Raw genomic sequence first — 16,966 nt, forward strand, 5'->3', positions numbered from 1 at the left:
AAACCAGTTGAATGTTCGGGTTGTAGTTCACATACATTTCCAGCAGGGGGCAATGTGGAGCTAGCGATGCTACAATAATAACAAGGAAGAAGAAAACGGAACGACCGTAGAAGAAGAAGAAGTAAAAGAAACACTTCATGGGCTTCTCCACGTAACGTTGTTTGTATTTTATAACGAGCTTTGATTAAACGTCGCGTTCTGCCGGTAAGTTTAAGTTTACCCGTTTTGTTTTAATAAATAAATTCATTTAAGCTGAAAGTGACTTTTCTCTAAGATACGTAGATAAATCGGTGTGTTGACGTTAGCTTAGCTGCTAGCTGAACATGCTAAAAACAAGTTAGTTCTTATTTTTGTCAAAACATGTTTTATGTTAACTAAGTCAGAAATCAACCGACTAGCGACAGTTTGATCTGAATCAATTCAGACAGTTATAAACTTAAAATAACGTTTTAAAAGAAGTAAAAGTACTAAAACCTCAGTGAGAAAAGCATTTACATTAAAAGTGTTGATTGATCGGTGAATGTTTTGAACTCTCTTATATCCGGTTTAGTTTAATCGATGCTTCATATTCCATGAGCTCATCACGTGATCTGCGGTGAAGCCACACTCTGACATGTAACAGTTGTTGAATTCTTCTGGAGGTTGTCATGACGCGCTGGGCGAGAGCCAACAGCGTCCACAGGCCGGCGGAGGCCACGCCCTGGACGCATCTGAGGGGGGGAGGAGGAGGAGCAGCAGGAGCAGGAGGAGGAGCAGCTCCTTCAGGCAGCTCTAACCGCGGCCCCCAGAGGGACCGCCTGAGAGGGCCCCGGCCCGGAGGATCAGCCGTGAAGAAACCCAACCGGCCGAAGAAAGAATACGTGAGCGACGACGTCAACGGCTTCCTGGAGTTCCTGCAGCAGAGCGGACGTCCTCTCCCTCGAGGAGGAGGAGGAGGACTGGAGCTCCGGGAGGAGCTGGAGACGGCGCTGAAGAAGGACCGAAGACGAGAAGACCGCCGGGTGAAGAGGCAGGACAACAAGAAGAGCAACATGGTGAGAGGGGGAGGAGCTTATTAAAACATGGTGGCATGGAGAATCATTTTAACCTCGTCTCCTCGCCTCCTTCCCTCCCTGCAGCTGTGTTTTAACTGCAGGAAGCCCGGCCACGGATTGGCCGACTGTCCGGAGGCGGAGCTTGACGAGGAGACGGGCCGAGACATCTGCTACCGCTGCGGCTCCACGGAGCACGAGATCCACAAGTGTCGAGCCAAGGTGGACCCGGCCCTGGGTGAGGACACCTGGAGGGGGGGGGGGGGTCTGCTTGCTGGTCTCTAACGCTCCTCTGTGTCTCAGGTGAATACCCGTATGCTAAATGCTTCATCTGCAGTAAGACTGGTCATCTTTCTAGAAGCTGCCCGGACAATCCCAAAGGACTCTACGCCCAAGGTACACACACACACACACATATACATACACACACTCACACACACACACTCACACACCCCCCCTGTCTCTCCTCAGGAGGCGCGTGCCGTGTTTGTGGCTCCGTGGAACATTTCCAGAAGGATTGTCCGGAGCATCAAGCTGCCAGTGAGTCGAACCGATCAATATCACAATGTGTGTTACGTTGTGAACAAAGTCTTCGATGACGTCATCGATCAGGCTATTGACGAGGACAACGAGGCGACTCCAGTGGCAGATTGTCCCACCGTCAGTGAACGCCTCATAAAGTCACTCGAATTATCCCGTTAAATCGAACGATGGTCTGTCTTTGTCCATCTTCTCATCCTCCTCCTCCTCCTCTTCCTCGCTCCAGCCAACGCAGTGACGGTTCCCTGGCTGTCCAACAACATGAGCGCCGACCACGAGGACGTCCACCTCCCAGTGAAGGAGCCCAAACCCAAAGCAACCAAAGTGGTGACGTTCTGACTCGTCTCTGGAACACGCGGCTGGAGGCCGTCCTTCACACACATGTTTACGTTTGGACTTCCTCTGGATTCAGAAGACGTTTATAAAGTTTTAATTCTTTCACCATCGAAATAAAACTATGACTTCTTCATTTCTGACATCATCTGCATATAAATTATATAAACTCTTCTTTATCTATTTTCTTAAAGTCTTTATTTAATAAAGGACTTATTTCTAATGTGTTGCATCTGGTTTATTAAATCTTCTTAAAGCGGCTGTAATGAGGCGACTCGGCCACCAGGGGGCAGCACTGCTGCTTCAGACGGGGATGAAGAAGAGTTGTCTGTTTTTCAGCTGATTGTTTACTAACAAACAGGAGAAGTGGATGGATCTTCATCTCAGAGATGAGGAAGAGGGGAAGGAGGAAGGTGGATCTTCGTGGTGCGTTCAGGGTCCAGATGTTTATCTGTTCCTGTGGAAGCAGAAAGTTAAAGAAATGTCTTGTTTTTTTATTTAGAGATCTGAAAGATGTTTAGACTCATCCGGTGAAAACAAAAACATTTCAAATAAATAAACAACATATTCCTCTACACACAAACACACGTTTGTGTTTGATGCTCAATCTCGTTAGTCTTCATGTTTGTTCTAAACTTCTCTGCAGTGTCGTTCCCTGAGAGATGACATCATCACCCCCCCCCCCCATGTCTCCCTCAGAGGCAAACTGCAGCCAGACAGCTGCCAGCTCACAGGCTGATTGCACAACGTGTGTGTGTGTGTGTGTGTGTGTGTGTGTGTGTGTGTGTGTGTGTGTGTGTGTGTGTGTGTGTGTGTGTGTGTGTGTGTGTGTGTGTGTGTGTGTGTGTGTGTGTGTGATAAAGCACAGAGGCTTCATTCACTGAGTCTCCTGGATCCAGTTATCTGGGTGGAGTTCTGGATTGCGCAACACTCAAACGGACTGAACCATCTCGGCTACGGTCGTCGTCTCCATGGAGACCGTGACCACCGGAGGTCAAACCGGTCCGACCTCATTGGTCCGTTATGGGCTTCTCGCTCGGCGGCACCACGAGGTCGACGTGTCACCACAACCCTGCAGAACCAAAGAGTGGGTCGGTGATAGCTAGCGTTAGCACGTTGCCGTCTTGCAGGACTTCCTGTCCAGAGGTCAACGTCCAGGTGACCTCCATCTCCTGAACATCGACCTCCACTGACCTCCTGAAATGATCTTCTGCCCATCAAGAAGATTATTATTATAATAATTATTTTTGACTTATCAACAAGAGCCAGAAAACAAGACAAAGGAAGTTTGTTTTGAGCCATAACTTCCTTCAGATGGAACACATCTGACTTTAAATGTCTAAACAATAAAACTTCAGCTCATCTTTCACAGTAAATACCCGTAATCCCACCAGGGACCCCGAGGACCCCCCAGGGCCCTGAGGACCCGGTCCAGGCTCCTCGTCGCCCCCCTAGACTCCAGATCTGTCGGGTCTAATGAACGTTTCCATGGCGATGTAATAGGAACCTGATTGGTCCTCGCTGCAGTCAAAGAATGAAATAAATTAGTTTATTAGAAACAAAAAAAACACATGAAGCAGAGACTTCTATACAACCAGAGGAGCCCCCTGGTGGTCAGGATAGGGAATGCAGCTTTAACACATGAAGCATAGACTTCTATACAACCAGAGGAGTCGCTCCCTGGTGGTCAGGAGAGATAATGCAGCTTTAACACATGAAGCAGAGACTTCTATACAACCAGAGGAGTCGCCCCCTGGTGGTCAGGAGAGAGAATGCAGCTTTAACACATGAAGCAGAGACTTCTATACAACCAGAGGAGTCGCCCCCTGGTGGTCAGGAGAGAGAATGCAGCTTTAACACATGAAGCAGAGACTTCTATACAACCAGAGGAGCCCCCTGGTGGTCAGGAGAGATAATGCAAGTGTACAGACAGGAAATGCTCGTTACCTGAAGACGGAGCTGGAAGTGGTTAGTGTCCTAGTTGGTGCTCACGTGTCGGACGGTCCCTGAAGAGGCGGAAGGACCCGAGCAGCTCTCAGATGAAAGTGAGGCGTAATGACAGAGAACCTGAAGGCCCCGTGTGGCTCTACTGGAGATGACACGCGGGGCCTCAGGCGAGCATGGTTCTGTTTAACTCCTACTGACTCTGACCATACTTCTGCTCCAATATATATTTATATATATAAATATATACATATATATATGTATATATATAAATATATATATACATATATATGTATATATAAATTTACATATATACACATATACTGTATATAATATACTTATATATAATATACATATATATATATATAATAAATATATATATATTAACATACGATAGTTACCCTGCAGATTTTGATTTTATATGCAACATTCATTTCAATAAACTAAAACTCTTTTAGATGAAACTACTCAGTCTCTACAGTCACTGAACCGGCTCCTATTAAACCGGCTCTGTCGCGTGATGATGACGTAGAGCCGCGTCCAGGAAGTGAGTTGATAATACTAAAGATTCACTCCTGAAAACAAACCGCCAGCAGGAGAAGCTTCAGGTGAGAAACAACATCATGTTGTTGTTGTTGTTGTTGCTGGAGTTGTTGGAGGACGGTGCTGTTCGTGTTCTTGTTCTTCTTCGCTTCTCCTCAAACGGGTCGCAGCTTCCGCCTCTTTGTTTACATTCTGTCTGACTGGAGGAGAGGAAGTACTACACTAAAGTACTAGTATCTTTTACTACACGAAGTACTAGTACCTTTTACTACACGAAGTACTAGTACCTTTTACTACACGAAGTACTAGTACCTTTACTACACGAAGTACAAGTACCTTTACGACACTAAGTATTAGTACCTTTACTACACAAAGTATTAGTACCTTTTACTACACGAAGTACTAGTACCTTTACTACACTAAGTATAGTACCTTTACTACACTAAGTATTAGTACTTTTACTACACAAAGTACTAGTACCTTTTACTACACGAAGTACTAGTACCTTTTACTACACGAAGTACTAGTACCTTTACTACACGAAGTACAAGTACCTTTACGACACTAAGTATTAGTACCTTTTACTACACTAAAGTACTAGTACCTTTTACTACACGAAGTACTAGTACCTTTACTACACGAAGTACAAGTACCTTTACGACACTAAGTATTAGTACCTTTACTACACAAAGTATTAGTACCTTTTACTACACGAAGTACTAGTACCTTTTACTACACGAAGTACTAGTACCTTTACTACACGAAGTACAAGTACCTTTACTACACTAAGTATAGTACCTTTACGACACTAAGTATTAGTACCTTTACTACACAAAGTATTAGTACCTTTTACTACACGAAGTACTAGTACCTTTACTACACGAAGTACAAGTACCTTTACGACACTAAGTATTAGTACCTTTACTACACAAAGTACTAGTACCTTTACTACACTAAGTATAGCACCTTTACTACACTAAGTACTAGTACTAGAGATGCACCGATCAGGTTTTTTGGTGCCGATCACCGATCACTGAAATCAGTATCTGCCGATCCGATAATACCGATCACCGATCACGGTGTCAATTGAAGCATTCTATTTATTGTGTAGCATTATTGCTATGAGGACTATGAGGAAATACATATATAAAGCACCTCAAACATTAAAGAAATTACAGATTTCTTTAAACATTTAGGACTTTTACTTTGAAAAATGTCGTAATTGATACATTAATATTGTTTGATTGCTGTTGTAGAGGATTTCAGATATGTATGGAACACATCTGCATTATTCATTTCCTGGAACTCTTGGGGAAATCTATTTACAGGACTTTTCTTAACATACAAAAGTCTGACTTATTTTTATAAACTCTTCCTTGGTACAGTAAAAATGTATTAATGTTAGCATAATTTAAGCTAAATCTCAGAAACGATCTATAAAGATACAAAATCAGTTCATTGTTTACTTTTATATGCGAGTAGTGTATGATTTGTTGACATCTTATTTTGAAAAACGGATGTTGTTTCACGTGGTTCTTTCCGCTAACTTTGCAAAACCGTTTTGAGAACGCCGATCAAAACCGATAATGGCAATATCGGCCGATATGGATCGGCGCCGATCAGATCGGTGCATCCCTAACTAGTACCTTTACTACACGACGTACAGTACCTTTACTACACTAAGTATTAGTACCTTTATTACACAAAGTATTAGTACCTTTACTACACGAAGTACTAGTACCTTTACTGTGACGGTAGTAGTACTGTACTCCTAACGAGAGGCTGTGTATTAGTACATCAGTATGTGTGTATGTATATATATATATATATGTATATACTCTGTTCGTCGTCTGCAGGAATGGGCGTGTCTGTGCGTGGCGTCCGAGTCTCTTCGCAGCCTGACTCCTCCTACTTCCTGCGGGTGGACTGGAGTGGGCGGGGCTTAGCCTCAGGCTTCCAGCTGCTGCTGACTGACGGGCAGAACGCCTGGAGAGGAGACGGTAACCTCATGACCTCACAGGTCACATGGTATCTCCTGATTTATGCTCACCTGTTGGACCACACACACAGACACACACACACACACACACACACACACACACTTCTCACATGTAAACCTTTTTCTCTCACTCTCACTCAGTCTCTCACTCTCTCTCTCTCTCCCCAGTGAGTGAGGCGAAGGTAAGGGAGGAGGCGGAGGAGCTGGAGATGCAGATGGAGCGCTACGTCCTGGACCTCCATCAGGCGCTGACGGAGGCCGAGAGCTCCTTCAGCTTCACCCTGACTCCGCCTCCACCCGGCCGCCACGCCACCGTCACGCTGGCGTACGAGAAGGTCCAGAAGGACATCTCGGTGAGTGGTGCACACACACACACAGGCGTAGTGAGAGGAAGAGGAGGGGCCACAGGACGGAGCCTTGAGGGACCCCGTAGTGAGAGGAAGAGGAGGGGCCACAGGACGGAGCCTTGAGGGACCCCGTAGTGAGAGGAAGAGGAGGGGACCCAGGACAGAGCCTTGAGGAACCCCGTAGTGAGAGGAAGAGGAGGGGACCCAGGACAGAGCCTTGAGGAACCCCGTAGTGAGAGGAAGAGGAGGGGACCCAGGACAGAGCCTTGAGGAACCCCGTAGTGAGAGGAAGAGGAGGGGACCCAGGACAGAGCCTTGAGGGACCCCGTAGTGAGAGGAAGAGGAGGGGACCCAGGACAGAGCCTTGAGGAACCCCGTCGTGAGAGGAAGAGGAGGGGACCCAGGACGGAGCCTTGAGGAACCCCGTCGTGAGAGGAAGAGGAGGGGACCCAGGACGGAGCCTTGAGGAACCCCGTCATGAGAGGAAGAGGAGGGGACCCAGGACGGAGCCTTGAGGAACCCCGTAGTGAGAGGAAGAGGAGGGGACCCAGGACGGAGCCTTGAGGAACCCCGTAGTGAGAGGAAGAGGAGGGGACCCAGGACAGAGCCTTGAGGAACCCCGTAGTGAGAGGAAGAGGAGGGGACCCAGGACGGAGCCTTGAGGAACCCCGTAGTGAGAGGAAGAGGAGGGGACCCAGGACGGAGCCTTGAGGGACCCTGTAGTGAGAGGAAGAGGAGGGGACCCAGGACGGAGCCTTGAGGGACCCCGTAGTGAGAGGAAGAGGAGGGGACCCAGGACGGAGCCTTGAGGAACCCCGTAGTGAGAGGAAGAGGAGGGGACCCAGGACGGAGCCTTGAGGGACCCTGTAGTGAGAGGAAGAGGAGGGGACCCAGGACGGAGCCTTGAGGGACCCCGTAGTGAGAGGAAGATCTCTGGTCTGGTAGAACAAGCTGTTGGGTAACATCATCAACTATTTTGATAATGTGGTAACACTTCAGCAGCAACACAACCTTGTTGCCAGGGCAACGGCTATGAGCCAATGGAAACGTGAAGTCTGTGAAGAGGAAATGAGTCAAAGCTTCTGGGCCTAAAGAAGAATTTACAGAAGTGTGAAGATGTGTGTGTGTGTGTGTGTGTGTGTCCCTCACGAGGGTGTTCCAGGTTATTGACTCAATGTTTCTAAGAAGTGGTGAAGTAATATCTGGAGAACACACAGCAGTAAATAACCTGGAAGAGAGAGAGAGACATTATGAAGAGAGGGGGGGGGGGGGGGGTGAGACTCGTTGTGACGGTACCAGACTTATTACTGTAGACTTCACAGTGAGCTGCTGTTTTTAATCCTCCTCCTCTTCCTCCTCCAGTTCCGGTTGGGTTCTGCTCGGCTGGAGCTCGTCCCCGAGCCGGCGGAGGCGGTGAGAGAGTTACTGATCCACAGTCTGCAGAGGGGGAACTCGCTGGAGAACCACAACCAGAACCTGGAGGAGGAGAACCGAAGACTGAGAGGAGAACAGCAACGCATCACGGCAGAGTAAACAGAACCACCAGAACAAATAACACAGAACCACCAGAACAAATAACACAGAACCACCAGAACCTGTAAACACAGAACCACCAGACCCGGTAAACACACACTCTGTGTGTGTGTGTGTGTGTCCGTGCCTCCACCTCCACCAGGCTGAAGCGGTATGCTGGGGGTAAAGAGGTTCTGGAGGCGGAGCTGTACTCTCGGTTTGTTCTGGTTCTGAATGAGAAGAAGGCCAAGATCCGGAGCCTCCAGGAGACGCTGACGCGCCTGCAGGACACCAGGTACCCACGGCCCGCTAGAACCGCCGGAGAACCTCCTCCTGGGTTCTGAAACGTCAACCGACCTTCAACTGCTTTCATGTCTTTCACTTCAACTGCTTTAATATATTTATATTCAACACTTCAACTGCTTTTATTATTGTCTTTAACACTTCAACTGCTTTCATGTCTTTCTCTTCAACACTTTAACTGCTTTTATTTCATTTCAACAATTTGCTAACTGACTAGTTTAACTCACTGACTAGTTAGTTTAACTGATTGACTGCCGTCACTGATGTGACTCAGGAGAATTTCACACCTCCACTGTACTCGTGTTTCATCTTTTGACCGACGCTTCCACTTCCCTTAACTTCATGGTCTTCAGGACCGATGAGTCAGCGGCACGACTCCACACATTTAAAGTTGCTCAACAAATTGCTCAAGAGCTGCGTTGACTCAGGTCCTCTGAAGGTCACGTGACCCGAGTCCTCATGCTGCTCATCGAGAGGGAATCCATCTGTTGTAGCTCTGAAGGCCCGAAACACAGGGAGGAGGAGGAGGAGCAAGAGGAGGAGGACTATGGAGGGAGCACTGATGAAGAGCCAGAGGAGGCGACTCCGGCCTCCACTGCACCGACTCCAGGTAGGTCTCCTCATATATATATATATATATGACATCAGCATATATATTTATTTATTTCTATATATTTATTTATTTATATATATAATCGTGGTTGTTTCTACTAGTAATATCTAAATAAAAAACACCTGCAGTGACATCACTGAAGGGGGCGTGGCCAAACACCAGGCCTGACATGAGTGACTGTTTCTTTGTGTATTTCCTGGTTCACTCTGAGCCCAAAACAAGTTTGTTTTCTTGAAACAATCAACAAAACAACAACATCACGGACAGAGTTTTGATCTTCCCGACGGTCCCTGAATGCATCGTGTGACTCTTCCGTCAGAAGAATCAACAAAATCGAAGCTTAGAAACTTTTTTTCTTGCCGTCTCATTTAAAATGTTTCCACAAGCATCATTTAGTGTCAAACATTACGCTCTGCTCGCTGAGTGAATGATGACATCATCGCTGAGTGAACGATGACATCATCGCTGACGGTCAGGTGACGTCATCGTGGATTTAGAGACTAGTGTGAAGTATTAAAGAGGTTCATTCTCCAGAGAGATGCAGCGTGACGCCCTGAAGCCGCTTCGGGTTCATTCATTACACCTCAATATTACTACGGTTACCACGTCGTCATGGGAACCAAGAGCACACAGAGGCGGAGCCATGACGTCACCGAGGAGCCGAGCGCCTCCCGGGCCTCAGGAGGAGGCGCGTTGCGTCATAGAATGTGTGTGTGTTTAGTTCTGCTCCAGTTAAGGGTTAGAGGAGGAGGAGGGGAGGAGGTGGAGGAGGAGGAGAGGAGATGGGGGGGAGGAGGTAAAGGAGGAGGTAGAGGAGGAGAGGAGGGGGTGGAGGTAGAGGAGGAGGAGAGGAGGAGGAGGTAGAGGAGAAGAGGAGGAGGTAGAGGTGGAGGAGGGGAGGAGGAGGTGGAGGTGGAGGAGGAGGAGCTTCAGCTGCTGCTTATGTCACAGGACGCTTTCAGGAATGTTTCCAGGCTGAGATTTTAGGATTCGAGCCTCTTAGAGGACGGAGGAAAAGGGGGCGGAGCCACGATGTGGACCAGTAGAAGGAGAAGAGGTCCTCCTCCGTGAAAATGACTTGATGGAGTCTCTGCACAGGAATAAATATCCAGCAAGGGACCTCCTTTTGGTCTGTTGCCATGGTTTCTAAAGATGTGCAGCTGGTCTGGCGGCGACGCCCCTCAATAAGTTAAATAACTTTAACCTTTAGGATTCCTCGTGGGCACATGGTGTTCTCTCCTTCTCTCATGTCTTTCTGTGTTTGTGTCAACGCATCTGGAACGAACCATGTTTCTCCTTTTTGGGGGAATTGGTCAAATATTTCTTGTCTTTTTGGTTTGTGTACAAACAAACAACGGAGCTGTAAACAGGAGAGGAGCGTGACTCCTAGACTTCAGAGTTGTTTACATGTAAACATGTTGATCCTGAAAGAACGTCAACGCCCGGGACGCTCAACACATCCCATGTGTCCTCAGGACGCTCTGCTGCGAGCCCATTGGACGACAGCCTGAAGGACCTCACGGACGTGGCCCCGAGTCGCAAGCGCCGCGTCCGTCACCTCGAGGCCCCCCCGGTCAAAGGGGCGGAGCCTCCGCACGCCCAGAGGAGGAGGTGCGTCTCTAAAATCTATTTTAATGCACTTTATTGTTTACATCTGGTTCTTTGTGTCCAGAACCTCGATGGGGACCAATCCAACGAGGTGGAAGTGGGTTGGTTGGTTCTGGGGGGGCGGGGCTACAGGGTGATTGACAGGTCGACACCAGAGACGTATAATACACTACATGTCATTTAGCTGCCTCCACCGCCCCCACCTCCACCCGCCTCCACCAGCACCGCCTCCACCACCACCACCACCACCACCACCGCCTCCCCCACCTCCACCCGCCTCCTCCACCGCCTCCACCCGGAGGCTCCAGGCGGACCAGTTGGGGGACGAGCAGACCTTTTATGGGGACCCTCAGCTCCACTAATGAGTGGAAACCACCAGGAGGCAGCGGCGGGTCACGAAACGAGGTTTCACCCTGAAGACGCCCAGAGCGTTGGCATCGTTCTAAGGTCTTAGGACAAGAAGACTCTCTCCTTCGTTTCCTCCCTCCTAAAGCTTTGACTCTCCTTGGTTTCCTCCCTCCTAAAGCTTTGACTCTCTCCTTCGTTTCCTCCCTCCTAAAGGTTCCACTCTCTCCTTCGTTTCCTCCCTCCTAATGCTTTGACTCTCTCCTTCGCCTCCTCCCTCCTACAGCTTTGACTCTCTCCTTCGCCTCCTCCCTCCTACAGCTTTGACTCTCTCCTTCGTCTCCTCCCTCCTAAAGCTTTGACTCTCTCCTTCGCCTCCTCCCTCAGAAAGAGTCGACTCTCCTTCGTTTCCTCCCTCCTAAAGCTTTGACCCTCTCCTTCGTCTCCTCTCTCCTAAAGGTTCCACTCTCTCCTTCGTTTCCTCCCTCCTAAAGAGTTGACTCTCTCCTTCGTCTCCTACCTCCTAAAGCTTTGACTCTCCTTCGCCTCCTCCCTCAGAAAGAGTCGACTCCTTCGTTTCCTCCTCCCTAAAGCTTTGACCTCTCCTTCGCCTCCGCTCTCCTAAAGGTTCCACTCTCTCCTTCGTTTCCTCCCTCCTAAAGAGTTGACTCTCTCCTTCGTCTCCTACCTCCTAAAGCTTTGACTCTCTCCTTCGCCTCCTCCCTCAGAAAGAGTCGACTCCTTCGTTTCCTCCCTCCTAAAGCTTTGACCCTCTCCTTCGTCTCCGCTCTCCTAAAGGTTCCACTCTCTCCTTCGTTTCCTCCCTCCTAAAGAGTTGACTCTCTCCTTCGTCTCCTACATCCTAAAGCTTTGACTCTCTCCTTCGCCTCCTCCCTCCTAGAGCTTCACAGTGCCTCTGTGTCTCTTCTGCCTGATTCGTTTTTTGGATGTCTTTAGGAAGACAAAGACGCATCTCAATCTGACTTTGTTTCTAACCAGGGGGGGGTGAACCGGGGGGGGGGGCTGAGGGGGGTGAACCAGGGGGGGGTGAACCGGGGGGGGGGGCTGAGGGGGGTGAACCGAGTCCAAGCTCAGTGAGTGCCAGTGACTGTAAGCTGTGCCACATGCAGATGGCTGTCAGCCCCCCCCCCCCCCCCGGTTGTGTATTTTAACTCATTCATTGTTTCCTCCGTGAAACTCTGAATGAGTTAAAACTCAGAGATGAAAGAGGAAGACGACCCGAGCCGCATCACGAGGTCGCCATGGCGACGGTTCACTAGCTGAGCGACATGGAGACAGAGAGGTGCTTCTGGTTGAAGGAGAACTCTCAGAAGCCCATCAGAACCACCACGGTCCATCAGAACCACCACTGTCCATCAGAACCACCACGGTCCATCAGAACCACCACGGTCAAACAGAACCACGACTGTCCAGCAGAACCACCACGGTCAAACAGAACCACCAGGGTCCAGCAGAACCACCACGGTCCATCAGAACCACAACTGTCCAGCAGAACCACCACAGTCCAGCAGAACCACCACGGTCCAGCAGAACCAGTCCCTTCTGTTTGGTCCACTGAGCTTGTTCAGTTACTTGAGCTCATAATTGGCGTCCATGGGGACCGGCTCTGTGGGTCCGCCCCCCCCCCCCCCCTGAACGGGCCTCTTGTTCCTCCTAACCGGTCCCAGCTCGTCGTGCAGTTGGAAACGGTTTGGAGGCTCAGGGCCTCGTTTCCACCCAGCTGAGCCTCGTTACAGCGCAGTCGTGTCCTCCGGTCCCTGAACGCAACTTGGGACTCGAGTTGGAGTTGCTCCTCCGGATAGTTGGCGGTCTTCAGGGTCGACTGGGAATTAGGTTTGTCAGTCGGGGGGGGGGGGGGGGGCGGGGGCGTCATATTGACTTTTGTTCTCTCTCCGACTCCTCTGGTTGTATAGAAGTCTATGCTTCATGTGTTAAAGCTGCATTCTCTCTCCTGACCACCAGGGGGCGACTTCTCCGGTTGTATAGAAGTCTCTGCTTCATGTGTTAAAGCTGCATTCTCTCTCCTGACCACCAGGGGGCGACTTCTCCGGTTGTATAGAAGTCTCTGCTTCATGTGTTGAAGTGGTTTTGATGTCTAAAGGATCCCCAGAACATTCTACATAATTGCTAGAACCACCTAAACCAACCCGAGAGCCTCCTAATGGATCTCCAGAACCCCTTGTGGATCCCTCAGACCTCTTAAAGAGATATGAACCTCTAGAATGACGAGAAGATTTCAGAACTTCACAGGATGTCAAACTTTTGGTTCCTTTGAGTTCTTGATGGCAGCCTCGAGGGTGTAGACCTGTAGACCTGTTGACCAGTTGATCTATAGACCTGTAGACCAGTTGACCTGTAGACCAGTTGACCAGTTGACCTATAGACCAGTTGACCTGTAGACCAGTTGACCAGTTGACCTGTAGACCAGTTGATCTATAGACCAGTTGACCTGTAGACCAGTTGACCTGTAGACCAGTTGACCTATAGACCTGTAGACCAGTTGACCAGTTGATCTATAGACCTGTAGACCAGTTGACCTATAGACCTGTAGACCAGTTGACCTGTTGACCAGTTGACCTATAGACCTGTAGACCAGTTGACCTGTAGACCTATAGACCTGTAGATCAGTTGACCAGTTGATCTATAGACCTGTAGACCAGTTGACCTGTTGACCTGTAGATCAGTTGACCTGTAGATCAGTTGACCTGTAGACCAGTTGACCTGTTGACCTGTAGATCAGTTGACCTGTAGATCAGTTGACCTGTTGACCTGTAGACCAGTTGACCTATAGACCTGTAGACCAGTTGACCTATAGACCTGTAGATCAGTTGACCTGTAGACCAGTTGACCTGTTGACCTGTAGACCAGTTGACCTATAGACCGGTAGACCAGTTGACCTAGACCAGTTGACCTGTAGACCGGTAGACCAGTTGACCTATAGACCTGTTGACCTGTAGACCAGTTGACCTATAGACCTGTTGACCTGTAGACCAGTTGACCTATAGACCTGTAGACCAGTTGACCTGTAGACCAGTTGACCTGTAGACCTGTAGACCAGTTGACCAGTTGACCTGTAGACCAGTTGACCTGTAGACCAGTTGACCTGTAGACCAGTTGACCTGTAGATCAGTTGACCTGTAGATCAGTTGACCTGTAGACCAGTTGACCTGTAGACCTGTAGACCAGTTGACCTGTAGACCTATAGACCAGTTGACCTGTAGACCAGTTGACCAGTTGACCTGTAGACCAGTTGACCTGTAGACCTGTAGACCAGTTGACCTGTAGACCTGTAGACCAGTTGACCTGTAGATCAGTAGACCTGTAGACCAGTTGACCTGTAGACCTATAGACCAGTTGACCTGTAGACCAGTTGACCTGTAGACCTGTAGACCAGTTGACCTGTAGACCAGTTGACCTGTAGACCAGTTGACCTGTAGACCAGTTGACCTGTAGACCTGTAGACCAGCGGGCTGGTTCTGGTCCTGTCTTCTCCTCTTTGCTTCCCACCGTGATGCTTCCTTCATCCTTCTCCTATATTCTTGTTTCCTGACTCCTAAACATCCCAAGTTGTTCCATACAAGCTCAGGAAGCTTATACACACACACACACACACTCACACTCACACACACACACTCACACACACACACACACACACACACACTCTCACTCTCACACTCACTCTCTCACACACACACACACACACACACACACACACACACACACACACACACACACACACACACACACACACACACACGGGTATAAGAGTTGCCCATGTGTTTCTGGTCGGGATCCTTATGGGCCACATGATACACTTCCCGTCTCAACAGGAGAACTCCTGTAAACCAGCCTCATTAACCCCTGACCTGTGTGTGTGTTGCACAGGGCCGCCCCCCCTAAAGGACCCAGGAAGCAGACCCCCCCTCAGCGCTCACCTGACGCAGCAGAAGACCTGTTTGATGACTTCTGAGTGGCTCCAGGGAGCTCAGGTTCTCCTGGTCCTGGTCTAGAGGGACTTATGAAGGAGAAGGACAACCATGTTAGGAGGTCCTGGAGGTCCTGGTTCTGGACCTAGAGACAGATGGGAGAGGAATAAAGGAACCAGCTCTGACTCTCGACCTGCTTCAGTGAAACAAGTCCTACCAACAAACACCTCGAGTCTAGATGAAGGTGTGAAACCACCTCAAGGATCCTGAACATCCGGAGAACCACCTGGAGGTCCTCAAGTATCTCTGCAACCACCAAGATCAACCCTAGAACCTCCTAAAGGGCCACTAGACTACTTGAACCCTAGAACCTCCTAAAGGTTCACTAGAACGTTCTGAGGATCCCACATCCCTAGAAACACCGGAATCAACCCCAGCACCTCCTAGAGGGCCACTAGACTACTTGAACCCTAGAACCTCTTCGTGGATCCCTACCACCTAAATCATCTCTTGACCCTTAGTGACCCCTTGAACCATCAAATGAACCCCAGACCTCCTAAAGGATCACTAGACCACTTGAGTCAACCCTAGACCATCTTCATGGATCCCTAGTCCTTATGGAACCGTAGGACCTCAAAGAATCACGTGGAACCTTCCACTCCCCACCCGACCTCTGTGAAACACCTTGAAGAACCCGAGAACCTTCCAGTTCGGCCAACTAGAACCAGTACTAGGACACCTAGAACCACTACTAGGACACCTAGAACCACTACAAAGACATCTAGAACCAGTACTAGGACATCCGAAATCATGGCAAGAACCACCCATAGAAACCTGAGTACCTCTGAAAGGACTAATTGAATCACCTGAAGGAACCCTCAAACACCAAAGGGGTCGCTAGAACCACCTAAAGGTCTCAAAGAAACGCTAGGACTACCTAAAGGAACCCCAGAAGAGGGCTGGAACCACCTGGAGGACTCGTAGATCCTTCAGCAGGACCAGGACCACCTGAAGGACTCATATATCCTTCAGGAGGACTAGGACCACCTGAAGGACTCATATATCCTTCAGGAGGACTAGGACCACCTGAAGGACTCATATATCCTTCAGCAGGACCACCTGAAGGACTTATAGGCCCTTCAGCAGGACCAGGACCACCTGAAGGACTTATAGACCCTTCAGCAGGACCAGGACCACCTGAAGGACTCATAGATCCTTCAGGAGGAGTAGGACCACCTGAAGGACTCGTAGATCCTTCAGGAGGACTAGGACCACCTGAAGGACTCGTAGATCCTTCAGGAGGACTAGGACCACATGAAGGACTCGTAGATCCTTCAGGAGGACTAGGACCACCTGAAGGACTCTTCCTCCTGGTTCTGGTTCAGTTCTCGTCTGAATCAGAATGTATTTTTAAAAAAGTAGTTTTTGTATTTAATTGTGATTTTTACGAACTTGTTGTTGATATTTGAACCAATAAACTGTTGAACCTTAAATTCTCCGATTGTTTGTGTATTTTGTCGTGAACCGCCGGGTCAGAACCAACGGGTCAGAACCGCTTCACGGGTTCTCCATGATGAGGATCCCGTGTTCCCAGAGTCGTGGTCCTTGTTTACGGGACCTACGGAGCACGGTGACCCCGTGGAGGGGCTTCTTGCTCAGGACTCAGACGCTACTGGACCGGTCCGGTTCTGGATCTAGTACCGGGCCGCTCCTGACGTCACGTGGGCTCAACGGGGTTTTCACGTATCGCTCGTTAAATATTAACGATGGAAAGTCGACGAGGATCAAAATCTGTGTTGGACACGGAAAGTAAATCCACGGGGGACCACCAGGACCTGGACCACCAGGACCCGGATCACCAGGACCTGGACCACCAGAACCTGGACCACCAGAACCTGGAT

At 49.2% G+C, this 16,966-nt stretch overlaps 2 protein-coding genes across 4 annotated transcripts; both read left to right on the forward strand.

The window, feature by feature from the left end:
* The first annotated feature begins 97 nt into the window (after window positions 1-97).
* Window positions 98-2,127, forward strand: zcchc9 (zinc finger, CCHC domain containing 9). The gene is made up of 6 exons (XM_056432991.1): window positions 98-204; window positions 642-1,034; window positions 1,119-1,269; window positions 1,335-1,427; window positions 1,503-1,571; window positions 1,798-2,127. Exons 2-6 carry the CDS (start codon window positions 648-650, stop codon window positions 1,908-1,910), a joined length of 813 nt encoding a protein of 270 aa, XP_056288966.1. The 5' UTR covers window positions 98-204; window positions 642-647; the 3' UTR covers window positions 1,911-2,127.
* A 2,254-nt stretch (window positions 2,128-4,381) lies between these two features.
* On the forward strand, window positions 4,382-16,558 carry xrcc4 (X-ray repair complementing defective repair in Chinese hamster cells 4). 3 transcript variants are annotated; one of them, XR_008833939.1, is made up of 10 exons: window positions 4,382-4,456; window positions 6,248-6,391; window positions 6,559-6,743; window positions 8,100-8,266; window positions 8,413-8,544; window positions 9,047-9,162; window positions 10,641-10,776; window positions 10,838-10,870; window positions 10,958-11,220; window positions 15,025-15,112. XR_008833939.1 is itself a non-coding variant. In XM_056432983.1 (8 exons), exons 2-8 carry the CDS (start codon window positions 6,250-6,252, stop codon window positions 15,107-15,109), a joined length of 963 nt encoding a protein of 320 aa, XP_056288958.1. In that variant the 5' UTR covers window positions 4,382-4,456; window positions 6,248-6,249; the 3' UTR covers window positions 15,110-16,558. The 3 variants fall into 3 exon arrangements, 1 of the variants encoding a protein (XP_056288958.1); XR_008833940.1 differs by lacking the exon at window positions 10,838-10,870; XM_056432983.1 differs by lacking the exons at window positions 10,838-10,870; window positions 10,958-11,220 and having other exon boundaries at window positions 15,025-16,558.
* The last annotated feature ends 408 nt before the right edge of the window (window positions 16,559-16,966 follow it).

Source organism: Pseudoliparis swirei, chromosome 15 (assembly GCF_029220125.1).
Source record: "Pseudoliparis swirei isolate HS2019 ecotype Mariana Trench chromosome 15, NWPU_hadal_v1, whole genome shotgun sequence".
Lineage (NCBI taxonomy): Eukaryota > Metazoa > Chordata > Actinopteri > Perciformes > Liparidae > Pseudoliparis > Pseudoliparis swirei.

What these genes read in the sequence shown, in the direction of transcription:
- zcchc9 (XM_056432991.1), top strand. Translation starts at nt 648, where the DNA reads ATGACGCGCTGGGCGAGAGCCAACAGCGTCCACAGGCCGGCGGAGGCC. An exon ending in CAAGGTGGACCCGGCCCTGG is followed by an intron (nt 1,270 to 1,334) that starts GTGAGGACACCT and finishes TCTGTGTCTCAG; the next exon opens with GTGAATACCCGTATGCTAAA. An exon ending in CAAAGGACTCTACGCCCAAG is followed by an intron (nt 1,428 to 1,502) that starts GTACACACACAC and finishes GTCTCTCCTCAG; the next exon opens with GAGGCGCGTGCCGTGTTTGT.
- xrcc4 (XM_056432983.1), top strand. Translation starts at nt 6,250, where the DNA reads ATGGGCGTGTCTGTGCGTGGCGTCCGAGTCTCTTCGCAGCCTGACTCC. An exon ending in AGGTCCAGAAGGACATCTCG is followed by an intron (nt 6,744 to 8,099) that starts GTGAGTGGTGCA and finishes TTCCTCCTCCAG; the next exon opens with TTCCGGTTGGGTTCTGCTCG. An exon ending in ACGCGCCTGCAGGACACCAG is followed by an intron (nt 8,545 to 9,046) that starts GTACCCACGGCC and finishes CATCTGTTGTAG; the next exon opens with CTCTGAAGGCCCGAAACACA.